Genomic DNA, 18,058 nt, shown 5'->3' with positions numbered 1-18,058 from the left:
GCAACCCTCAGTGTTGCCCCCGCACCGGGCCGGGGACCGGCAACGGGATTGCAACCCTCAGCGTCGCCCCCATGCCTCGCTCAGCCAGTGAGCGGGAACCGGTCTGTATGTGGGATCCGAACCCTCGAGCAGGAGCGCCACCGCGCTTCCCAAGCGGCGCACTATCCAGTGCGCCACCGGGCCGGCCCTAAAGATTTTAATAGTTGACAATAAGGGCAAAAAAACTACTCAATAGAAATTAAGGATGCAAAGAGACAATATTTTCATGGAACCTCATTTAAGCAAAACAGTCTATTGTTTTCATCAAGAAAAAGATCTTAATTGAGATGCCAGAAATATGGTGGAAAACATCAATGAAAAAAACTGACCATAAGCCTCCTGAGGGTTAAGGCAAAGGTCCTAACCACAACTTGCCAACAAGTCAATGGTTAAAACAGTCAAACTTCAGTGAAGGACCTGCTGCCATGCCACTATTCCTGGACTCTCAGCGATCCCAACAGGCTACCAGCTCTTCTGGGAACATAAATTCCTCAACCTCCTCCGTTTCTGCCCTTAATTCAGCAATAATAGGATTTCAAGGAAGGTCAAAAGTAACTCCTTCCATAAAATTACACAGTTCCCATATCTTAAGGTATGAGTTACTCTCATTCAGAGAGTCTGGATATCTACACAATTTCAAGGTACCTTTCAGAACTTGTTGTCTTGGATTTGGTCTTTAGGGCTAAATATTTCTCTCTGCAGCTGCCACATAACAGGTAGTATGGATTTCCACTCCCACATTCACCACCAAACCAGCCATCCACATAGGAGCCATTGCTGCGATAGCCCTGGCGGTTTGCACTGCGCCCACAGCCTGGGTGGTTTCTCTTCATGTGTTGATTGAAGCTGACGACACTACATTCACACAGTTCACACACCACCACTTCTTCTCTGTCTTCAGACTCACAAACATGCTGTACAAAATGATTCCATACCAAATTATTATAGTCAATTTAACATAAAATTAAGAAGAGATAAATAGATTACTTATGATACTAAATTAACTACTTTGTTTACATATGCTGGAATATTTGCAAGATGTTCATTAATGCAACACAAAAATTTTCTTTCAAATCAGAATTCAAATCAATCAGAAGATGTTCTTTGCCTTCCTCCACTCTAGTAAGTTACAAGTAACTGATTATCCTACTGAGAAATGAATTAATGAACATGACGATCTGCCCTATCTCAAAACTATTTTTTTAAAAACCCTCTAGTGAAAATAACTACTTTTCATTTGGTCATAAAATGCATGCCAGGGCCGGCCCGTGGCTCACTCAGCAGAGTGTGGTGCTGATAACATCAAGGCCACAGGTTCAGATCCCTATATAGGGATGGTCGGTTAGCTCACTTGGGAGAGCGTGGTGCTGACAACACCAAGTCAGGAGTTGAGATCCCCTTACCAGTCATCTTTTAAATAAATAAGTAAATAAAATAAAATAATAAAATGCATACCTATTTCCTGAATTTCTCACGAAAGTCATTAGGATTCATTTATCTTATTAACATAGCAGATTTTCTTCCTTATAGGACTTACACCTATGAGCTAGTCTCCCTGCTATGAAAATGTAATGCTAAACAATGTATACATTCAAATCCACTATGTACCCTGACCCTGGATGGAGGAATTTACAAGATCTAGATGGGCACTGGTTCCCAGAATGAGGCATTACAGTGATTAAATGGAACCTATGAAGGAGAAGAGCATGCATTCAGATAGCAGTGTGAACACAGCAGCATGTTATATAACCCAGCAGCATTTACTGGGACGTGATGCCTGTTTTGTAATCTATCTTTGATATCAGTATCAAATATTACTGCAATATGGCTCCATTCATCTAGTCTGGGGAGAGAAGTAATAAGAATCACAAGAGAGACTTTTTCTTATCGGTTTGTGTCAAAGTAACCTCAAGCATTAAATCCCCAAACCTCAGAATGAGACGTAAGACTTTTTAGAGTGTTTTAACTCTAGGCAAGGCTGCTGTTACTGTTAGTAAGCTGTATGAACAGGAGGGCAGGAAAATAAGTCAGAGCAGCCCCCGCTGCAGTCACACACACCCAGGTAGGCCAATCCAGTACCTCTGGGATCCACATTCCCAGAATATCATTGTCACTGGTCAGGTCTTGTCCAAACATAGCTTCCATTGCTTCATCATCAAGATCAATTTCCAATTCTTCATCTAAATTAAAGTCATACAATGCCCCTGGGTCTTGCTGCAAAGATATTCCTTCTCTCCGACTTTGATTCCTATGGGCCTGCACAGAGCGGTATAACCCCGCTCAGAACAGAACAAAAAAGGCATTTTATTTGAATGAATAAAATAATTCTGAATATTTTGCCAGTTCTTAACTGCCATACATGTAAGTGAGAACCTATCTCAGTTGATTTACTGGATCCCAGACCATATACATCAAATTGTACCTATCATACGTTTCCTCTCCTGTAAAATGGGGATAATAATAGTACTCATACCTCACTGGACTGTTAATAGGTGTAAATAAGATAATCCATGCAAAATACTTTATAATGTTAGTTACATAGTTTCTAGTTACATAGAAAAACACTCAATAAATGTTAGCCGTTACTATTATTTTAGGTTTACTTTTTAAAAATCAGTCCCCTTTCATTATATGGTAAATATACCTATATTTTCTAGGACGGTCTCAATTTCTCTCTCACTGTTCTCATAAATTATTGAATCATTAACTTATGTGCTAATATTTCAATAATCAAATTCTGTTTTGACAAACCACATATCTCAGGTTTTGGTTTGGAAAATACACTCCCTATAACTTATATTTTATATGCCCAGAATATATTCCTAGAAGAATTTGCTAATGTAATGAGGAAATTTATTTTTGCTTATCTGGGGCCTTACCTGGTAGTGAAGCCCTAAAGTCCACAGAATACCTCAGAAAGTCAAAGCCTCACTTTTTTAGCATAATGCCCTTTCTAGCTCCTTCTCACCACTGATGCTAAATATTAAACATGCATCATCACTTCTTAGATTATAATTTCTCAAAATCTACAAGTGGCCAATATAGCCTCTGCACCCAGAGGGAACTTAAAAATAAATCTATGAATTTACGCTATGATTTCAATTAAGGAAAACTATGTAAATGTGTAGAAAATAATATGCAAATAGTTGTGTTAATGTGGAGAGATATAGTACTCAGTATCATTAGTTTACATCTTCTTTAGTGTTGCTTTTATATTGATTTTAAAATAAAATCTTTTACAAAGAAAAGGATGTGAAACATATAAGTACCTGCTCTTGCTAGCAATGTGCGAGCAGCTAAATCAAACTTGTGTCTTCTTGTTACTGCTGAACGACCCCTAGCTGGTGGTCCACTTCCAGAAGCTGCATTCTCTGTATGATCCAGATTATCAGGGCTACAAGTGCAAGTTCAAAAGTAACACAAATTTTTAAAAACCATCATGAGAAGAAAGCATAGGTGCAAGCTTACTTGTGGCATTCTTTTTCCTCCAAATACCGCTGACAATAAAATATATCTTTAATAAAACTTTGAAACATAATCTTCTATCCCTGGTAAACCTCCTAAATTATAGATATGACATATCCTATGCTCTCAGCAATCATTTTGTCTGATTTTGAATTCTGCCAACAATGAAATGATGCTTAATGGATATTCAAATTCAAATGAAGTCAAATATGATCTTAACTAAATCCTAAGTCAAATACTTAAAAATTTGAAATGATTGAGAATCCTTGCCTAGGAGAAACAGATATTTCAAAATAAGTTATGGAAATATTCACTGAGCTTGTTAGAAAAAGTCTGCATGTTATATAAGACATAAGCCATATGACTCCATGGTTAAAATGAAGATGATTTAAAGTCATAAGTGCTGAAGAAGAAAAGATTTTTGGGAAAATTGTATATTTGATTACACCTCATTTTACACTAGGCATTGTCATAGAATTCTTTCTACAACTTACAGGATATATTGTAGTAGATATTAAAAACTATAGAAGAGATGAAAATTAAAATTTAATTACACTGAGACAGAAAAGATTTCAAAGTCCATTTCTACCAAATGCATTAATTAAAACAATTTCTAAAATTAAAATAATCATTGTATGGGTCGGCCCCGTGGCTCACTCGGGAGAGTGCGGCACTGGTAGTGCCAAGGCCGTGGGTTCGGATCCTATATAGTGATGGCCAGTGCACTCGCTGGCTGAGCGCGGTACAGACAACTCTGTGCCGAGGGTTGCGATCCCCTTACCGGTCAAAAAAAAAACATTGTATTTTATATCACTTACAAGTATACGAGATAAAAGTGTTTTATCAGCATGTTTATTTCAGAATAAACTTGTTTTAATTTTCAGTTTCCTTTTTTCAGCTCAATTTTGAACTTCCTTCTTTCCATGAAAACCTCCATTTAAGTCAAAATGCGTCATGTCAGTAAAAGGTCATGAAAATCAACTACAGTGTATATTGAGAAGTTAAAAAAAAATTTTTTTTTTTTGTCTTTTTTCGTGTCCGGCAACGGATCGCAACCCTCAGTGTCGCGCCCATACCGGACCAGGACCGGCAACGGGATCGCAACCCTCGGTGTTGCTCCCGCACCTCGCTCAGCCAGTAAGCGGGAACCGGTCTGTATGTGGGATCCGAACCCTCGGCGGGAGCGCCGCCACATTCCCAAGCGGCGCACTGCTACAGAGCGCCACCGGGCCGGCCCGAGAAGTTAAAATTTTAAAAAGATTTTTAAAATAAATAAATAAATAAATAAAGAGCCACATTAAAAAAAAATGTGTCATGTCATTTTACCTTTCACAGAAACAAGCTTGGGCTAAAATGTCCATCTTTTCATATACCTATAGTTATCAACTTTATACACCATTTATGAAGGGAAATAAATGAGGCTTTGGAGGCGTCATTTATAACATATGGAACAGAAATATAGAAATTGGAATTTCACCTTTCACTAAAGCCTTCCTCCATTTCAGCAGCATCAGCTGATGGTATCTCTCCTGGTGACTGCAAATAACAGGGATCATTTGACTTCCCACCATTGCCTAGAACTGCTGCTCCATGCCTGGAATCTGCTGTGCTGCCTGACTGGGGCTCTTCCTCATCCTCATGCCCAGGGTGCTCTATCATCCACATGGCAAGGACAGTGATGTTCTGGGCATCAGCCTCTCCTCGAGCACCTGCACGGGGGGAAAAAGTCTGACACTGACTTTGGGCAAAGTAATTAGTTATTTATTCTAAGACTTTAAGAGTGTTAGCTATGATGCCCAGGTAACTAAATCTGGTGTTAAAAATTTTACAAAGTTTTATGGCCTCTTAAAAAATGCTATCTTTAATAAGATAGAACTTCTTATATCCACATATACTGATATACAAAACTTATCCTACCTGTCGCTTCCATAGCTTTCGCAATCTGCCGGAGAGAAAACCCCATTTCCAGCAAGGGGACTGCAATTGCTGGAGGAGGAGGAGAAGTTGAAAGTCTACTGCTTGGGTCTGACAAGGCTGAGACAAAAGAAAGAGGGGAGGCCCAATCACTACATATCGAGAGAGCACAGCTCATCTGTGCTGAAACTAAGGCTGGGTTAAGATGGGGTTTAGGTCCTCATTAAAGTCCACAGCATAGAGTTTAAGAGGAAATGATGAAATGGTGCTCCCTGAAACATCTCTTCTTTAAATTTAATTAGACAAATTATACTCAAACTAGTAGATGCCCTGGGAAGGCAATCAACATTAGGGCTAATAAAAAGCTTGAATAGTATAAAAGGGCTGGAGGAGGTATTGTAGAACCTTTCTAGCACTTATGAGAGGTAAATTAACACCAATTGCTAAACATAGAAACTGGATAAATTTCAATATTCATTTAGAAATTAATTTTATGATGCTGTCCTAAGTATTAAAATACAGGTTATACTTAAATCATTCAAAGTTTGGCATGTTCACACATGTGCACAAAGTATTTGATAGATATTTACACACTGGGAGACACAATTATGGTCTGACTTTGGAGTTTTGGCAGATCTGGGTTCAAATTCTGGCAAGTTTCCCTACTAGCTTTTTTTGGGTGCGTGTGATCCGAACCCTCGGGCGGGAGCGCTGCCGCGCTTCCCAAGCGGCGCACTATCCAGTGCGCCACCGGGCCGGCCCCCCCAATTTTCTAATACTGTCCAAATTTAATAAAATTTTACTCTACTAAGAATATGCTAAATGTATAACTAAATGTGATTAAATTTGTGATAGCTATATAGGTTATTCACATAGATAAACCTGCTAGTAATACAAAATAAACCAGCTGAAAAATTCTTTAATTTTTTTTTTAGTTTGAAATAATTCCCCTCTTCAAACAATTTCAAACTTACAATAATTTACAAGAATAGTACAAAGAACTCTTTTCCCATGAATTACTGAAGACTTAGTCACAGATATGATGTTCCATCTCCCCTGAATATGTTAATATGTAAATCCTACAAATAAGGGTATTCTTAGCATAACCACAATACAAAGACCAAAGTCAGAAAATTAACAGTGTTATCATCTAATCCAGATCTCATTCTAGTTTCACCAAATATGTTGATAATGTTCTTTACAGCAAAGGATCCAATCCAGGATCATCTTTGCATTTTATTTAGTTGTCATGTTTCTTTAGTCTCCTTCAATCACTTTGATACTTCTAAAAATTATAAGCCAGTTATTTTGTAGAATGTCCCTCAATCTGGGTTTGTCTGATGTTTCCTCATGATTAGATTCAGATTATGCTTTTTGGCAGGAGTATCACAAAAGGGATGCTGGGTTCTTAAACAACTAAAAAAACATAGAAAATATATGAAACAATGGTCTTTAGACATTAGACAATAGGCGTGTAGGACAGTAATTCCTGAGAGAAGGAAACAAATGAGGTGAGCTGTACAACTGACTCAGCTTATTGCCTATAGAGAATTTCCAAACTGCAGAGCAGTGAGGGTTAACCCAAATTAAATTTAGTAGTCCCTCTCAGTTAAGGAGACAGAGTTGAGATTCAGAGAGGCCATGGTGGCTAGAATTCACAGGGTAGAATACCAGAAAGGAGAGAGCTGCACAGAAAGAGAGCTCCAGAAATATGCAGAGGATCTCCCTCCTCCCCTCAAGTCTTCAGCTGATGTAGAACCTACCCCAAGGCTAGGGAAAGAACCACCAAGAAGGAACAGGCAGAACAATCCCTGGAGCTCACTCAGGGTTGAGAACAGTCTGTGTTATTACAAGCCAGAGTAAAAAACCTTTGTAATGCATTAAGCATTGGAAAGAATACGAAAAAAAGGTATTGGTTCAGTAGTGGGGGGGAGGGGAAATTAGCCCCAGACAAAAGGTTGTCTTGGTCCCAATTAACGAAGTTTAAAAGCAAGGCTTGAAAGGATCAGATTGTTTCCAAGTAACTTAACTGTATTCCAGAACAAAGCTAAAGTATATTTAAAGAAATACAAAATATCCAGCACCCAATAAAGTAAAATTTGCAAAGTCTGGTATCCAATAAGAAATTACCAAGCATGCAAATAAAAAGGAAAGTACACTAAAAATGAGGAGAAAAATAAGTGAACAGAAATAGGCCCAGAAATGAGATGGATGATAAAATAAGTACAGAAAGACATTAAAACAGGTATTATAAATACAGTTGATTGTCATTATTTGCAAATTCCACATTTGTGAATTTGACTACTTGATAAAATTTGTTACCCAAAATCAACACTAATGTGCTTTTGTGATCATTTGCAGACATGCACAGAGTAGCAAAAAATTTGATTTTTCCAACACACATGCTCCCAGCTGAGGTCAAACAAGGTGACACTCTGCCTTCTTGTTTCAGCTCTCATACTGTAAACAAGTGTCCTTTTATATTTACTGCTACATTGTTTGCATATTTGTTCTTTTTGTTGGTGATTTCACTGTTTAGAATGGTACCCAAGCATAGTGCTAAAGTGCTGTCTAGTATTTCAAAGCACAAGAAAGGTGTAATGTGCCTTATGGAGAAAATACATGTGTTAGATAAGCTTCATTAGTGCATGAGTCATAGTGTTATTGGCCATGAATTCAATGTTAATGAATCAACACTATATATTAAATATGATATCTTTAAACAGAAAGACACATAAAACAAGGTTATATATTAATCAGTTGACAAAAATGTGACCAGAAGCTCACAGGAACCTAACCCTGTATTTCCCCTAAAAGTAATGGTTCAATATTTGCTAATTCAGTGTTCACAGTGACTTTCCAGAACAAAACTATTGCTAATAATGAGAACCAACTGTTATTATATGTATCCAGTAAGGCAGAGGAAAGATTGAGCATGTTAAGAAGACATGGAAGATGAAAACAAACAAAAAAACAGACCCAAATCAAACTTTGAGAGATGAAAACTACAATGTCTGAATGGAAAAACACATTGGATGAGATTAACAGCACATTAGACACTGCAGGAGAAAAGATTAATGAATCAGAAGATACAGCAATAAAAGCTACCCAAAATGAATAACAACTTTTTATGGAGCTTATAACATAAGCAGAAGTTAAGTGTATGACAACAAAAGTATGAATGCTGAGAAAGGGGAAATAAAAGCATCCTGTTAACAAGGCTATTTTTACTATATATGAAGTGGTATAATGTCACTTGATGGTAGACTGTGATAATTAAAGATGCATACTATAAACTTAAAAGCAATCTCTAAAAATATAAAACAAAGTATAGCTAATAATCCAACAAAGGAGATAAATGGAATAATAAAAAAAAACTCATTTAATCCAAAGAAGGTAGAAAGGAGAAAAAAGGCAACAAAGAACAGATGGGACAAAATAGAAAGATGATGTATTTAAACCCAACCATATCAATAATCACATTAAATGTAAACAGCCTAAACACCCACAGCAGAGAATATTGGATTGGATTTAAAAAGACCCAACCATAGATGCCTTTAAGAAGCCCACTTTAAATATAAAGACACAAATGAGTTCAAAGTAAAATGATGGGAGAAAATATACCATCCTAATGCTAATTTCTTTTGTTTAAAAAGTAGGAATGGCTATATTAATATCAAAGAAAGCATATTTCACAGCAAAGAATATTATCAAGGATAAAGATAGTCATTTCATAATAAAAATGGAGGTCAATTCATTAAAAAGACATAAGAATCCTAAATGTTTATGTACCTAAAGACAGTGCTTTAAAATACATGAAACAAAAACTGAGAAACGAAAGGAAAAATAGACAAATCCACAATTACAGTCAGAAATTTTAATACTGCTCTCTCAATAACTGATAAAACAAGTTGACAAAAAAATCAGTAAGAATAAAGAAGACTTGGACAACACTATGAATCAACTTTACTTGATAAAAAATTTACAGAACACTCCACTCAACAATAGCACAAAACACATTTTTTCCAAGAGCACATAAAATATTTACCAAAACAGACCATACTCTGGGCTATAAAACAAGTCTTAATAAATTTAAAACAATTCAAATTATACAAGATATGTTCTCTATTGACAATAAAAGTAGAAATCAATAACAGAAAAATATCTAGAAAATCCCCAAATATTTAAAAACTAAATAACATATTTCCAAATAATTTATAGGTCAAAGAAGATATCAAAGGTAGATTAGGAAGTACTTTAAACTGAATGAAAATGAAAACATAGCATTTCAAAATATGTGGGTTACACCTAAAGTAGAGGGAAATTTATACCACTAAAAACACCTATACTAGAAAAGAAGAAAGGTCTGATATGAGCACATTATTTTTCTTCCAAATAGCCATAATTCAATTTATAGCTTCCAAATGAAGAAGAGAGCTCGGTTTGATGGGACAGTTCTCCTTCATTAAAATCACTATTTTACCTTCAGTGAAAAAACCCCACAATGCCCACATAATAAAGTCCCACACATCTGGAATGCCAAGAGGTTTGGTTGTCATAATGCATGACGGCACACGCACCTGTGCGGTTAGCTGGCCTTGCTGACTGGGAATCAGGAGAAGTTAAGCTTTGCCTCCTTCCTACTTCATCAGAAGGAGAGGTTGGTAACGATGATATTGGAGGAGTCTGTGCACGACGTGTGGGAAGTACAGTGGTAGTTGGGTAACTAGAAAACATTTGCCTTTAAGAAAATAAGCGGTTAGCATAAAAATCCAATTAGGAAATAATATACACATCACAATCTTCTTACAGAAGAATATGGAACCTGGAAGATTATACAGGTTAGTTATAGTTTAATGGAGGATGGGGAGATAAAGACTTTTCTGTTTTAAAAATCATTATTTCGGGCCGGCCCGGTGGCGCACTGCTACAGTGTGCCGCTTGAGAAGCGTGGCGGCGCTCCCGTCGAGGGTTCGGATCCCACATACAGACCGGTTCCCGCTCACTGGCTGAGCGAGGCGCGGGAGCAACACCGAGGGTTGCGATCCCGTAGCCGGTCCGGTACGGGCGCGACACTGAGGGTTGCGATCCGTTGCCGGTCACGAAAAAAGACAAAAAGGAAAAAAAAAAATCATTATTTCGTAGAGTACTTTAACTATAAAGGCAAAATGCCAGCAACATAGCAGGTAGAGGGAACACAGAAGTTAAAAAAGAAGAAAAATCCCTGCCTTTGTGGAGTTTTCCTTCTACTATAATATCAAGATGACAGGGGTATTTTGGCATGCATATTGCAGTTGAAGAACAGAGAAGATTTTTTTTTATTATGAATATTCATGAGATACAAAGCTGATTGTCCCATGAACAATTTTTACAGATTTTGAGAAGATTTTTAAACATAGATAATTTGCAGTTACTTTAAATATAAATTCACTAGCTAGCCATGAAATTATTCACGTGGATTCAAAGTAATAGTTTGTAGGCAAATTATAAAAACAAAAGCACAGCTGAAAAACAGTATATGAATGACATGCCAGCTGTACACAGCCGGGAAAGAGGCCCTTTTATACTGAGAAGGGAGACACTGACTAGAGAATAATGTCCAGAAAGATCCTCATTGACTGCTCTCTTTAGATTCATCTAAAAGAACTAGGAACTTTCTAAGCATCAGAAAACCACTGACTCTCTGCTCAAATAACTGTAATATAATGATATACACATAGGGAGCAGTAGTTCCCTGATTTATTCTTCTGTTAAATAATGTTAAGCCAGGCAGCGACAACTGCAGCTCTAATGAAGTCCCAGCCAATAGCAGGGAAACAAAGACTGAGAAGAAAATAGTCAAAAGGCCTGGTAAATGCCTGTGGGAGCAAGGGGGCATTATTTTACCATTGAATCCTATGCCTACACTAGTCAGAGCTTACAAGGAGACAAGGAGTCACAGTGCTACTGATCCTCTATGGATGCTCTGAATTCTGTAATTACCAGAGGGATTAAAAACCATATTAGAATATACTATCATTCCTCTTCCTCCTTTTTTGAACAGAAGCATCTCCTGGAACTGAGTTACACAAGTGAGAGAGCTAAGAAGCAGGAGGTGTATGGGGACTGGCAGTGGTAGCTACTAGGATTAGAGTTCCTTCTGCAGAAAACTATAGCAGTAATCTCAAAGAGTCAGCTGAAGACTACTGCATCGGAATCACTAGGGAAACTTAACTGACATGCAAACTATGGGCCCTGACCAGACTTATTGAATCAGACCTGCTGGAGGATACAACCCCAGAGCTTTAAAAAGCCTCCCCCAGGTGGCTCTTGTGCACAACAAAAATTGAGAATAACTACAATAATAGCTACTCTCTCTCTACGACATTAGTCCACACAATGGGAATAATGATCTGTTAACTAAGGGAAGGGGGAAAGAAATATGAAAAAGGGAGACTGACCACCCCGCTTCCTTTATTTCACTTAAGCCATAGTTAAGAGAGCTCACAAAACAGTCTTTACCTAAAGGTTTTCTCTCAAAATTTTTCATTTGTGCATACATCTGACAAACTGAAGCAAAAATAAATTTAAATAAGTAAACATTATTTGGAACCTGCATGCCTATTAGAATAGGGTTGGCTGAAGAAGCACGTAAGACATGCTCCTTCATTTGAAAAGTAGACTTGTTTGATCTTATAAGAAGAACAAAAGTATAGTTAAAGAATCATGCTTAAAAGGGAAATAGAGAAAACTATTTTCATGGACGTGAGCTTTTTCCTGAGACATTATTCAAAATACAAGTATTTTCTTTTTTTTTTTTTTCCTTTTTGTCTTTTTTTGCTGACCGGTAACGGGATCACAACCCTTGGTGTTGCACCTGCACTGTGCTCAGCCAGTGAGCGGGAACCGGTCTCCACATGGGATCCGAACCCTCAGCTGGAGCGCCGCCGCGCTCCCAAGCGGTGCACTTCTCCAGTGCGCCACCGGGCCGGCCCACAAGTATTTTCTTTTTGAGAAATAAAATATACAAAAGCTTTGGGCCGGCCCGGTGGCGCACTGGATAGTGCGCCGCTTGGGAAGCGCAGCGGCGCTCCCGCCCGAGGGTTCGGATCCCACATACAGACCAGTTCCCGCTCACTGGCTGAGCGAGGCACGGGAGCAGCACTGAGGGTTGCAATCCCGTTGCCGGTCTCCGGTCCGGTACGGGGGCAACACTGAGGGTTGCGATCCATTGCCGGACACGGAAAAAGACAAAAAGACAAAAAAATATATATATATATATATACACAAAAGCTTAGCCAAAAAAAAAAAAAAAAAAATCATCACGTAGTGTTGGGGTACTTGCACCTCAGTGGCATGGCTGATTAGACCCGAGGCCACTACCCGAGGCTATGAGACTTAGGGCAAGTTATTAACCTTCTGATGGACATTTCCAACTTCAATAAAATGGGTTTGACTATATAATCTCTTAGGGTCCTTCTAGCTCTAGAGTACCAGGATTCAGCTGGGCACACTATTCATAAGAGAAAAATTGTGCCTTCAGAACCATAGGCATCAGTACAGCAGACATTAAAGGTCAACTTCTCTACCTGAGAAGACTAAGTGGCATCACTCCTGGGGACTCAGATGCAGGCACTGTTTCTGTGTCAGTGACTGGAGTGGTGGCAGTTGTGGTATCCTCCAGGGAGCTGCTCATAAAGGAAGTCGTGCTAGAGGCTGATGGGCTAGTGGTAACTGGTGTCTGTGCCTGCTGGGCTTGGTCACTTTCTTCAGTTTGTTGATCAATCTCTGTAAACCAAAATAAAGGTTAAGAAAGTAGTAAGAACCTGTTTTTTTCAAAAGTGATAGTGGGAATGGAAAACATTTTTAATTTTAAGTTTCTAAAAATATTTCACAAGTGTCAATTTCTATGAAAGATGTACAGAAAAAAAATGTTCTTACGTATATACATACTTGTATTCACTATTGTACTCATTCTTCTAGACTCTACAGGCAGTACTGTAACAAACCCTTACAATTATTCATTTCTATTTTCACAGAAGAGGGTTCTTTTAAAAAATAAAAGTCTCACTTTTGGTTGTAAGATTTGACAAGAGGCTTCCTAAAGATATCCAATCATTAAATCTGTGTTTCCTTAACACTTTGATTATGATGCCTATCCTTAGTCTACAAATAGGAAAAGATAAAGGCATGTAAATATGAAAATAAAAACCTAGACAGAAACTCCATACTTTAAAAAGGATAATAACTCAAAAAAACAAAACAAAAACACTCCCAAGAGTAAAAGGAGAAAAAAAAAAGAATTTGCTGGCAAACCTCTTTTCATGGCACTGTGCTTTATTACCCTTTCAGAGATTACATTTGTTTGTTTGTTTGTTTTTAACAAATTGAAGGTTTGCAGCAACCATGCTTCAAGCAAGTCTACTGGTGCCATTTTTCCAATAGCATGTGCTTCATGTCTCTGTGTCACATTGTGGTAATTCTCACGATATTAACTTTAAAAAAAATAAAATAAAAAACTTTTTTACTGTTGTTATATCTGTTATAGTATTTATGATCAGTGATCTTTGATGTTACTATTTTAACTGTTTGGGGGCACCATAAATCACACCCACATAAAATGGCAAACTCAATATATAAATGTTGTATGTGTTCTGACTGCTCCACCAACAGGCCATTCTCCATCTCTCTCCCTCTCCTCAGGCCTCCCCATTCCCTGAGACACAACAATACTGAAATTAGGCCAATTAAGTGTTTGAGTGAAAGGAAGTGTCACACATCTCTCACATTAAATCAAAAGCTTGAAAAGATTAAGCTTAGCGAGGAAGGCATGTTGAGATAGGCCAAAAGCGAGCCCTCTTGTGCCAAACAGCCAAGTTGTGAAAACAAAGGAAAAGTTCACAAAGGAAATTTAAAGTGTTGCTCCACTGAACACAGGAATGATAAGAAAGCAACACAGTCTTATTGCTGATGTGGAGGAAAGTTTTAGTGGTCTGAATAGAATACCAAACCAGTCACAACATTCCCTTGCACCAAAGCCTAATCTAGAGCAAGGCCCTAACTCTTTTCAACTCTATGAAGGCTGAGACAGATAAGGAAGCTGCAGAAGAAAAGTTTGAAGCTAGCAGAGGTTTGTTCATGAGGTTTAAGGGAAAAAGCCATCTCCATAATACAAACGTACAAGGTGAAGCAACAAGTGCTGATGTAGAAGCTGCAGCAAGTTATCCAGAAGATCATTGATGAAGGTGGCTACACTAAACAACAGATTTTCAATGTAGACAAAACAGCCTTATATGGGAAGAAGATGCTATCCAGGACTTTCATAGCTAGAGAGTAGAAATCAATGCCTGGCTTCAAAGCTTCAAAGGACAGGCTGATTCTCATGTCAGGGGATAATGCTGCTGGTGACTTTAAGTTGAAGCCAATACTCATTTACCATTCTAAAAATCCTAGAGCCCTTAAGAATTATGCTAAATCTATTCCACCAATACTCTATAAAGGGACCAACAAAGCCTGGATGACAACACATCTGTTTATAGCACAGTTTACTGAATATTTTAAGCCCACTGCTGAGACCTACTGCTCAGAAAAAAAAAAATTCCTTTCAAAACGTTACTGCTCATTGACAATGCACCTTGTCATCCAAGAGCTCTGATGGGGATGTAAAAGGAGATTAATGCTGTTTTCATGCCTGCTAAAACAACATCCATTCTATAGCCTATGGATCAAGGAGTAATTTGACTTTCAAGTCTTATTATTTTAGAAATACATTTTGCAAGGCCATAGCTGCCACAGATAGTGTTTGCTCTGACAGATCTGGGCAAAGTAAATTAAAAACCTTCTAGAAAGGATTCACCATTCTAGATGCCATTAAAAAAATTGTGATTCATGGGAGGAGGTCAAAATATCACATTAACAGGAGTTTGGAAGAAGTTGATTCCAACCCTCATGGATGACTTTGAGGAGTTTAAGTCTTCAGTGGAAGAAATAACTGCACAAGTGGTGGAAATAATAAGAGATCTAGAATTAGAAGTGAAGCCTGAAGATCTGACTGAATTGCTGCAATCTCATGATAAAATTTTAACAGATAAGAAAGTTGCTTCTCATGAATGAACAAAGAAAGTGGTTCCTTGAGATAAAATCTACTCCTGGTGAAGATATTGCGAATGTTGTTGAAATGACAACAAAGGATTTAGAATATCACATAAACTTAGTTTATAAAGCAGAGACAGAGTTTGACAGGATTGACTCCAATTTTGAAAGAAGTTCTACAGTGGGAAAACTGTCATTAAACAGCATCACATGCTATAGAGAAATCTTTCATGAAAGGAAGAATCTACTGATACAACAAATTTCATTGTTGTTTTATTTTGAGAAATTGCCACACCCACCCTGATGAGTCAGCAGCCGCAGAGGCATGGCCCTCCACCAGCACAAAAATTATGACTCGCAGAAGGCTCAGATGATCATTAGCATTTTTTGGCAATAAGGTATTTTTTAATTAAGGTGTATACATTATTTTTTTCTTAGACAATGCTATTGCACACCTAGTAGACTACAGTACAAAGCAAACATGACTTTAATATGCACTGGGAAAACAAAAAACTTGTAATAAAGTGTGACCTGCTTTACTGTGACGTTCACCTTATTGCAGTGGTCTGGAATTGAACCCACAGTAACTCCAAGGTATGCCTGTATTGAGTTAAAATGTCTAAAAGTTTACTATTTATATATATTTTTAAATTATCTGGTAAGGGAGCCTCCAAATAAACCATCAAAATAGAAGTTGCTAAAAGACAGCTAATTCTGTTAGGTTGCTAAATGGCCATGGCCCTTCATAATCATCATCATCTTAACATTCCCACCGTGCACCTCTCTCTGCCTATTTACTGCCTAAGCTAAGACAGGAAGGAGGGAGTAAAGGCAAAGGAAAGGAAAAGATAAGGGGAATGGAAAGAGGAGAGGGAAAGGAGGGAAAAAGAACAATGTAAGCTCTATGAAGGCAAGGGACTTTGTTTTAGTCACTGCTACCTCTCCAGAACCTAGAAAAGTACCTGGCATATAGTAGGCACTCAATAAACATCTACTAAATGAATCTCATTTTTATTTCAGAATTCATACTATCCCCAAAGGTGAGGAAAAAGATTAAATGGGTTTTTTTCCCCACACACGGGTATATAGTTCATGAAAGTAGTAGGCTTTAAATTGTCCTTTAAAATGTCTCCAAAAAGTCATCAGAATATTATATAATTTGAATCAGATCAATAAATATTTGAGTACCTCTTGTGGCATCAGTTAAATTTCAGTTTTACAAAATGCATTAATAATTATCAAGTTCAAATGCTTGTGTAGGTTTAAAATAGAAAATTATAGGCAGATAAATAGATGATTACTAATAGAAAAATAACAAAATAGAATTGTTTGCCTTCCAAAGGAAAAAAAAATGTGAAAAATTTTTACAAATCACTTACAGAATGTATTACTTCTGACATATGAATATAAATAATTTCAACAGCACAAAAGCAAAAAAAAAAAAAAAATCAGATAACATACCTTGCTTAATTTTGCCACCAAACTGGTCTTCCAAAAGCCCATGGACCACTAATTTATAGATCATGGCTTGAGCTCGTTCCAGATCGGCTAATCCCAAAGCTCTCTTTATGGGTGACCGCATCACTGCTCTCTTCACCATGTGTCTCATCAAGAACTGCAGGGCTGCACGCATCTCCACATCTTCGTGAACAACTGGAGAGCTGGCACAGTCTGAATTGTGGCCATTTTCAGCCAGAACTTTTGGTATTAGCAACAGTTCAGCATATTTACTACAGCCAAGAAGAGCACTAAGTGATTTCATAGCACCAAGGTAGAGATAGGACAGCTGAACTGCTCTGATTTCTGACTGGGCTATGTCATGATTTTTGGACACGTGTTCATGATTTTTTCTTTTTCCTTCTGTTACTTGATGCTGAGATTCCACACCTTGTAGTGTTGGATCTAAAGAAAATGAAGCTATTTCATTTTCTGATTTGGAGCTTATGGTACCCTGACTTTTCACATCATCAGAGGTTAAGCCTATTCGCATATCTAAAGCAGACTCACTCTCAGGTTTCTGCTCAACGTCACCTTTCTCCTCAGACTCATGTCGGTGTTTCTTTTCATGTCGCTTGGTGCTCTGTTTTCCCATGTCTTCATGAATGCCAGTCAGATACGTTAGGTCCAGCAGCACAGAAGCTGTCAGACCTCGGAATCGCGCCACGTCAAAAGGCAGTGGTTCACAGGGTTCCAGATTATACAGTGGAGTATCACTAGGCGACCAAAAAGTTGGGAAGCTTTAATAAAGACCAGAATGACACAGGAAGAAGCAAGTGAGGGAAAGACAGGAGGAAGGTACAGAAAATAATGTAGACAAAATAAGATGCATTATGTACACAATACAGAGAATAATTTACATACACTAGAGAAGTCATTACAAACAAAGAGAAAAATGAATCTATTATGAGAAAATGTGGAGATGTGATGTAAATGCAAAAGCAATGAGATGTATCTGTGTTTTCAAATGAGAATATTCACTATTATATAATATAAGCCAGGAGTCAGCAAACTTTTTGTAAAGGGCCAGATATTAAATATTTTAGATCTTGCAGGGCACATGGTCTCTGTT

General features: G+C 37.8%; 1 protein-coding gene across 1 annotated transcript in view; it reads right to left on the bottom strand.

Moving 5' to 3' along the window:
- Window positions 1-18,058, bottom strand: part of HERC1 (HECT and RLD domain containing E3 ubiquitin protein ligase family member 1) — a 219,402-nt gene that overhangs the window by 45,973 nt on the left and 155,371 nt on the right. Inside the window, exons 39-46 of the mRNA XM_008568860.1 lie at window positions 16,951-17,726; window positions 12,987-13,185; window positions 9,999-10,159; window positions 5,422-5,538; window positions 4,982-5,213; window positions 3,309-3,433; window positions 2,098-2,318; window positions 685-953 (exon numbers count right to left, since the gene is read on the bottom strand). Of these exons, the coding sequence (XP_008567082.1) occupies window positions 685-953; window positions 2,098-2,318; window positions 3,309-3,433; window positions 4,982-5,213; window positions 5,422-5,538; window positions 9,999-10,159; window positions 12,987-13,185; window positions 16,951-17,726 (2,100 nt within the window). The remainder of the gene's footprint in view (window positions 1-684; window positions 954-2,097; window positions 2,319-3,308; window positions 3,434-4,981; window positions 5,214-5,421; window positions 5,539-9,998; window positions 10,160-12,986; window positions 13,186-16,950; window positions 17,727-18,058) is intronic.

This window comes from Galeopterus variegatus, unplaced genomic scaffold, assembly GCF_000696425.1.
Source record: "Galeopterus variegatus unplaced genomic scaffold, G_variegatus-3.0.2 Scaffold448, whole genome shotgun sequence".
Classification (NCBI taxonomy): Eukaryota; Metazoa; Chordata; class Mammalia; order Dermoptera; family Cynocephalidae; genus Galeopterus; species Galeopterus variegatus.
Note: the sequence above shows the minus strand (reverse complement) of the source record. Positions and strands in the feature narration are given on the sequence as shown.